The sequence below is a fragment of the Sardina pilchardus genome, chromosome 6 (assembly GCF_963854185.1).
Source record: "Sardina pilchardus chromosome 6, fSarPil1.1, whole genome shotgun sequence".
Classification (NCBI taxonomy): domain Eukaryota; kingdom Metazoa; phylum Chordata; class Actinopteri; order Clupeiformes; family Clupeidae; genus Sardina; species Sardina pilchardus.
Genome location: NC_084999.1, coordinates 8,402,038 through 8,410,172, shown reverse-complemented (window position 1 = coordinate 8,410,172; position 8,135 = coordinate 8,402,038). Strand labels below are relative to the sequence as shown.

At 44.7% G+C, this 8,135-nt stretch overlaps 1 protein-coding gene across 6 annotated transcripts in view; it reads left to right on the top strand.

Annotated features, from left to right (window-relative positions):
• The first annotated feature begins 506 nt into the window (after positions 1-506).
• Positions 507-8,135, top strand: part of LOC134082523 (transcriptional repressor p66-beta-like) — a 27,283-nt gene continuing 19,654 nt past the window's right edge. For 2 of the 6 annotated variants that reach the window (XM_062538290.1, XM_062538286.1), the window contains exon 1: positions 1,743-1,882. In XM_062538290.1, coding sequence (XP_062394274.1) covers positions 1,866-1,882 — 17 coding nt within the window. In that variant the 5' untranslated portion in view covers positions 1,743-1,865. Of the gene's footprint in view, positions 642-1,742; positions 1,883-8,135 lie in introns of those variants that run through there. The other 4 variants (XM_062538288.1, XM_062538284.1, XM_062538287.1 and 1 more) reach the window with 3 other exon arrangements.

Genomic DNA, 8,135 nt, shown 5'->3' with positions numbered 1-8,135 from the left:
GTGTGACGCTTACGCCGATAAACTGTTGTAGGCACGTTTAACACCCGAGAGCTCTTGAAAATGTTACGCTAAGACTCTTGGTATTTCGTGAAAGGAATTGTGTCCGTTGGCTCAAGACTCGCAACTTTCTAAACTGTTCAAGTAGCCCAACTCCTGTCATCCATAGGCACACCTCGTGCAATGAACTTCAAATGTTGTGCTATTTTTTGTAACCCTACAAAGAATCCATCCGGCACCTTGTGTCATCGTCAACATCATTAAGCCTAACTGTATGGAAATTACGACTTTAATTTTGACCTAGATTAGGGGTTTCTACGCGTCCGGCAGGTCAATGGTGAGCAACGATAGAGTGCCATGCAATGCAACACTTCAGTGTTTATTATCAAGCTGCTCCATGTCCCCTCCCCTTTTGAACGAGACAACAACATACACCTTAATAGGGGCGCGTCACAGACACAGTCACCAACCAATAATTTGCCTGTCTGAGCACAAACCTAGGGGATGAGCGCTTGTCGGGACCCAATCAGCGTTTTTGTATCGCTTGCCGGTGCCGGGGACTGGTCGCTAGAAGTAGCTGCAGCGTATCAGCATCCCTAAGCGAATCCGAAGTTAGTGGAACCTGCGGGGTAAAGGCGAGCGAGGTGAGACCGAGGATTTATTTGCGGCCTAAACGATGTGAATTAACACTTTCTCAAATCATGTTGCAGTCCTTTGTTACGTTCCTGTAGCATCCACAGATAAAAGTGCACGCAGGCGTAGGGCGACTGTTATGAATGGAGATAAGCTAAATGGTGCACGGTTGGACAATTCTTTACTTACGCTCAGCTAATTGCTCGTGTGTACCGTTAAGAATCCCGTTAAAAGTGTTAGAATTATACAGGTGCTTGTATAGTTTTTATTGTTATATTTTGTATTTCATGAGATTACACGAACAATCTTCTAGTATACTATATTTATTTGCATATGTTTATTGCCGTCCGGTTTATTGTTTCATCTTGGGTCTCTTGGGGTTCACCCAGAACGGTTGAAAAAAGCGACCTGCGTCTTCCTGGCTGCGCAAGTACTGTACCTATTGATATTGTGGAATATATGCAAATTGAAAGCAAATGGTCATGTTGTGATGTTTATGTTTAATTATGCGGATATTTGGCTTTTGTTTTTTTCGGGTCGAGTCACGGCTCGTGATTGACAGTGAGACGCTTGAAGTGCTGTGTCGTACAATAAAAAGAATCATGTAATGCATCAGCCATTTACGTAAGTGAAGACGTGTTCACCCTCAACTTCGTCCATGCAAATGGCTACCCTGGATTTGGACGCCTATCAGCTGTGACGAGGTTGTATGATCGGAAGAACCTGACGGGTACATAGACAACTTTTCAGGGAGCAAATGTATTTCTGAGAGAGTTCGGCATTCTCTAGATTTATATCTTAACATCGTGGTCGTTAGTTTTGGATGACAGAATTTGAGGTGTTTATTCGCAACCTATGCTCACACAAGCCACTATCGATACGGCCATGTGAATACTACAGCTATAGACCTGGCTAGTGGCTACTGTAGGCTATCTTGTACAGTATGCTATAGTATCCTACAAGAGCTAGGCTACTGTAACGTTAGGCTATTTGTATTACACTTTAACTTGCATTTTTATTGTCTTGCACATTTACATTTTTTTAATTATTTTATTTTGGTAGTCCAATTGTTCTAATCATGCTCAGGATGACTTAGCTGGTTGCGTTGACCTGTTTTTACAATAGTGGCAAAGCACCCATTTAAGCTGATGTGAGTAACCCCGTAGAGATGCGATAGTATTCTGCTGCGGCAGTAACGTCCTACTACACCAGTATCACCCGTGAGAGATCACTGAATGGCTTCCTTCATCAGGTAATCTATGCTTTATCACACCCAAACTACATTACATGGCTGTGCTTCTTCAGTTCACTTAAGATCTGTTTAAACAGTCTGAAATGTTCTGTGAGGAGGAGATTAAGTCAATTCATTTTTATTGAGGGTAGTTAATGTGTAGTTAATAAGGTGCTTGTAAATGATAAGAGGAGTTCATTGATACTGAGAAAACATCTAGTATGAGGGGTATCATTAGGGTGTAGGCTATCTAATGGCACGGAAATCACTTTCTGGTCCATTTTTGTGATAATGGAAGGCTAGGAACAGTGAGGCTGTACTTGAACTCTACCAGCTCAATTCCCAGTTTCTCCTCCAGTTGGAGGTGAAATTAAAGAATCACAACTCTGGGATAGCTGGTCCAGAGTTCCAGACAGACTGTGGTGAAGAGTGTCGCCAACAGCAGGGAGGATCGAACTAAAGATGGGTTTGCATTTTTTCCAAACGAAAAGTGCAGGCTGCGCTAGTGTGTGTGTGTATGTGTGTATGTGTGGTGTGTGTGGTGTGTGTGTGTATGGGAGGAAGAGAGAGTAGGGGAGCAAGGAAGGAGTATGTGTTGTCTCTTGGGCAGTGTAAACAAAGTGGCAAAGCCAAGTTCTTATTTCTGTGGTTATGATGACTGTCTCTTTTCCATTGTGTAGTCTTGAAGCTTTGTGATGTGCCTTGTAATAACGATCCCATGGCAGAGTGTTCCAATTAGAATATTCAGAAAAGGCTCTCTAATAGTTGTGAAAAATACGTAGATTAATTGTGTTCTCTCATGATGTACAAAAGTATATTGGAGGCATGGGATGTGGATGAGGACCTCTGGAAACTTCAGCTTTGTCTTTATGCAATATGCCATTAGAGAAATTCTGAATCTCTGCTGTGTCATAACACCTGTTCACAGAGATGGACTTTTAGGTTGTACTCTAAAAATCACCTGGTTATTAGTAGAACATATAGTGTTTGATGAGAAATGCAGATCAACAATTCTCACCTAGTTAGGTCTCTCATGGTTGTAGCAGTGGGGTGTAGCTTTTCTACTGATATGACAAATGCAAATGCAATGATGAAATGCTACTGTTATTATGTGAACAGTTTGTGAACCCACTGGTCTTGCTAGACTGTATTCTCATGACTTGGATGATTAATCCATTTCTAGGATATAGTGAATTGGCCTCCTCCACAGGCGGTGCGGTCAGAAGATAGTCAAGATCCCTTCGAGTTCCACTTGTGCCTTGGTTGTGGCTCAACTCCTCTGAGGTCACTGAGTCAGTGATAGCATAGAAATTGTGAAATTTTATATGGAATTCTCAGAGAGAATACACAGAGGGTGTATGCGAATTGCTCTGTTCCAGACATTCTCTCTGGGTTCTGTGATGACTGTTGAGTTTAATTATGTGTATGTGGCATTGTGTGTGTGTGTTTGTGTGTGTGTGCATGTGTGTGTGTCGTTGGAGGTTAGGTGGGCGCTTCCTTTTTTTCTGTCAGTAAGACTGATGATTTGTTCCTCCTAAATTTCCTAAGCGTGGCTCGTCAGAGCAGCCATGATGCTGTTCAGTGAGAGGCAGTTTGGCATGTTGAAAGCACTCTGCACGAAATGCGATTTTTAAAACACCCACAGGATGTTGGATCTGTTTGGACAGCGTATGCATTATTCATCTCTCTTTTTTTGCCCCCCCTCTCTCTGTGAACAACTTCATTTAGCCCACCTCCATTTTAGGTTAACTTCAGTGCCGATGCCATGTTCTGATTTATTGTGTGTGAGTGTGTGTGTGTGTGTGTATGTATACTCACCCCTCCCCCCAACCCCCCAAGGCCCATGCACACTGTCCCTACATAAGAGCACCCCCCCCACACACACACACACACATGCACACACTGATGTCTTGACCACTAACGGCTACATATTAAGAGATAATTCCATACCCTGAGGTTACAAACTGGATCTAACTGGATCGCGCATTTTGACTGCGCTTGGCACCCTGGGTAAAGAGAAAAGAAAGAGTCGCGACTCTGCAGTTCTTAAAGGAACAGGAGCGTAACTCTGTGGTGACATCAGGTCTGTTGTCCCACTTTGACTCCATGCCTCTCTCTCTCGCTCTCTCCCGTTCCCTATTCCCTGGGTGCTTTGGATCCTTAGCCATATGCATTGTGGGAATTCTGATAATTGGTCAAATTTGAGACATACACGTAGTCACAGCTGCTGAAGCATGAAACGTGTTCACCGAAATAACTTACAGTAGATCATATGACGCCCCCACCCCCTCCCCCCGTTTCCTGGTAGTCTTAATCCCACTGTACCTCCTGTCTTTGACCAAAGCGGGTTTTCTAATGAAAAACATGAGTTAGTTTTGAGAGGTAAATGAAAAGCTTTCACGTGTTGATGGCTGGAAAGTTAGTCTTGGCTGTAGTAAGGACAGTTTTCGGTGTAGGATTTGTGTTTGCTTTGTTTTTGTTGCCAGATTTCTACTAAAGTTGTATGTTAGGCTATACATTTTTCTCCTAAATGAAATTCGTTTCAACCACAAACCGAACAAGATAGGTTTGGCCGCATTCATTAGTGTGATTCACGTCAACAGCAAACTATATGGTCACTGTCTGTGATGTCTGCCACATCTGTGATGTTGGGTCTTTTGTTTTGTTCAGTGGGCATTGATGCTTAATATTTATTTCATAGTTCAACTTGACCTCTGCTGCAGTCTGTCCTCCACACTGCTCAAGGGCAACCTTGCGATCCCTAACCTTCAGCCCCATCCCCCCCGCCACCCCACCCCACCCCACCCCACACCACACCACCACCACCAAAGGCAACAGCAGAAATTAAATTGATTAGTTGTACAGTCTAAAAATAAATGAACCTGTTTCCATGGCAACCAGGAGGGACGAGTTGTTGCTTTGTTTTTAATGAAGACCTGGGCTTTAAGTGGCGTAGCGGAGACCGAGCGCGGGGAAGATAAGAGCGAGGGGGAGAAGGAAGCCCAGAGCTGAGAGAGCTGGCTTGCAGTGGGCTGAAGCCTTGTGCACAGACTACAACCAGACCCTGGCTTTTGGGATGGTTATTATTGCTAGCGTTGCGGGCCGAACATGATTTGTTCAGAGGCTTGAAATGACTCTTACGTGGGCTACAGATTTCGACAAACACCAGTTTCACCACCACTGACTGATTTTCGTTCGCTCCCATCTCGGCAATGGCTGTGTGATGGCTTCTGAATCTGGCTGTTGGTCATATCCATCTGCCCCTTCTCCTCATCGCTCCCAGAAGCCCCACGGCAGTGCCAAGAACTTTTCCGACGCAAATTAACAGCACTGTTCATTCTTCAAAAAGCGTTTTTTTGAAAGGCTGCTTTTCTGCCGATGTGCCAGTGTGTGTGGGCTGCAAGTGATTAAGTGCCATCAGTCGAAAAACTCTGGCCCCCCTAACAGGATCTCCGAACTGCGTAGCTTGTTACTTGGTAACAGACTTTTCTCCCTTCTGAATATTGATATCTGCTCGGAGTCGGGGAGAGAACGAGAGAGAAAGAAGAAGAGAGAAAAGATGCATCATCGCTGCCTTTTACTCTTGTTTGTCTAGTGGATAGTGCTGCTCTGAAGGTCACCAGCATCCCTTTTGTTCCCGTGATGGACCCACTAACATGGTGTTTAACCATCATTTTCACCAATAGAAAAGAAAATGACCAGCCTAGAACATGTATTTTTGAAGGTGTTGAGTCAAATCCCACTGACCATTATGTCTGCTTCTTAAACACCCTACCACTTCATGGCCTTGGATGTACTGTATAGCCTATGTGAGATTTCATAATCCCTTTAAATAGTTACATGGGCATCAAGGTGAGATGACGGCTCTTGTCATCTTTCCTCTGTTGACTTCGGTTCCTGTTCTGTTATGACTAAGTCAACACGATGGTGTTAAATACAGTTTTCCTTGCATAATACCCATGGTTCACTGAGCCTAAATAGTGTTTTTTTTCTTCAATAGTGCTTTGTCTCTGGACTGTTTCATTTTGAAGTCTGTGGGGGGTTTCCATCCTGACTACAGGCGGCGAGGTTAGAGTGATGATTGCGTTTCGATAGGATTGTGGTCCGTGATCAATACCAAGCAGGGCTGGATCTCGCAGGTCAGGCCCTAATTGTCATGGCGATGAGGATTGCTCTGCGATGACATCACGGAGGCCCAGACAGTGTCTTTGTTTAGGTTGTTTAGATACCTCGAAGCAGCGGTCGATCATATATCCTGCGACGTTGCTGGTTGACAAGCAGGATGCGCCTTGAGGACTCGGTCGTCTCGCGTTGACGTGGCGTGTGTAATGCACTTGGCACTGATGAACTTATCTGCAGATGGAGGCCAGATTGAGACTAGTCATCATGGCTTCCAGAGTCCGGACTGCCAAACATGTTTTTGGCGGCTGCCATTTTGGATCATCCATACCTTCTACAGCTGGTCCAGCACCAGTTGGGCCTTGTGTGTGGCATTTTGTTTTTTTTTCCATAGCTTTGGTCATCTTGGAAATCATTTTTTTTTTGTGTGGTTTTAATTGTTCATTTCTTGCAGAACCAGTACCGCGAAAGAGTCAAATTATAATGTTTTTCCACACATTTTGTTTTTCCAAAGACATTGCTCCGTAGGTTCCGTTCATTAATGAGTGGATATGAAATACAAATCCTATGTGTGCGGCTCTCGTGTGGGAACGTGTGTGTGTGTGTGTGTGTGTGTGTGTGTGCATGCGCCTGTGTGTGCCTTTGTGTGTGTGTGTGTGTGTGTGTGTGGAGGTCTGTTTTCTGTGTCGTCGTCTGTTACATAATTGTTCAACAGTGAGGAACACTGTGGACCTGCCCTGTGCTGTGCCTGTGCCCTGGCCTCTGAGACCCAGCTCACAAGCTAAGAATGCACCCCGAGCCCGCTGCACATCTCCCCTCTCATAGCCGCTCCCCCCCCCGGGGGTTGTGGAGAGGGTGCTGGGAATGGCAGAGCCATAGGCTCCCAAAGGGAGCTCTCTTTGAAAAATGTAAACTAACCTTTATTAGCAAGTCACCTACTTTGAAGAAAATGTTCCATGTTGGTTATTCTAAAGGTTCTCCGCTTGGGTTGTCTACCTTAACTCACCTTTGTGGTTGGACCTCATCAAGGTTAAAGCTCGGCCTGGTCAGACTACATGTATGTAGTTAGTGTGCATTAGTAATTTAGAGGCTGATGCACACTAGCCGTTAGAGGGTCTCTGCTTTCATCCATTCTGAGATAGAATTCAACCATGGTCATCGCGCTTTTGCTAATGCTCTAGTACTGCCGGAAAAGCTGATCACAGACTTGGACTTCAGATAAGTAAGCTTTGTGAAATGCGTTTTTTTGGGTTGGCGTCTGCCAAAGGGGGTATTTTTAAGATAAATCTTTCTTAACTAACTCTCGTGGCCCTTCGTTAGCCTTCGCTTGACCCTCAGAGCTTTTTGTTTCTTTGGCTGAATCTGGTCAAGGTAAGGAAACTGGTCACCCCTGCAACTCCATTGCTGACCTCCATGTGGTTGAAGCAGCAGAAGTTCCAGTGAAGTTGTCAGCAGTGAATGAAGACACTTCATATGTTGCTTTCTGTGCCTTGCAGGGCTTTGCTCTCCCCAACCTAACTTTGTCACTTGGAAGAGTTAACCTTTCCAAATAACTTGCACATTGTCCCTCTCGCCATTGTGAGGTTTCAATGGATTGTTCCGCTAACAATAAGGCTTTGTGTGGAGTTTTGGTGAACTTTGACCCTCAGGACCAGCCAGCCAGTGAATCTATACTTCGCTTGTGGCAAAAGCATTTGTTCTGGTCCACTGCACAGTAGAAAATATCAAGGCTGTATGAGGGCATTGTTGGATTATCACACAGCTATAGACCAACTCTCATGGCCATGTGTCTACATTCACTTCTAGGGTCCAGCCCCCCCCCCCCGACCCAACAGACAAGGCAACGTCTTCTTCAGCCAAAATAAATCATTTGAATGTTTCATGACGAACGGATAAACACTGTGTTAGGACATCAAAAGCCGGATTTTCCAGAGCTGTATTAAGGGTACTGGCATGACGGATGCAAATGAGATGTATTTTATGATTCCCTTTGAAGTGAGCCTATTGTCTGTGACGCCAGCCACAACTTTCCGGAACATCGGCATCCTTGTTTAGATGGTTTCACCACAGCCTTCACGTGCGTACTTCATTATCTGAACAGGGAACATATAAGATCAGTGTCAGGTTGTTGACCTGTTTGGAAACACGACTGACC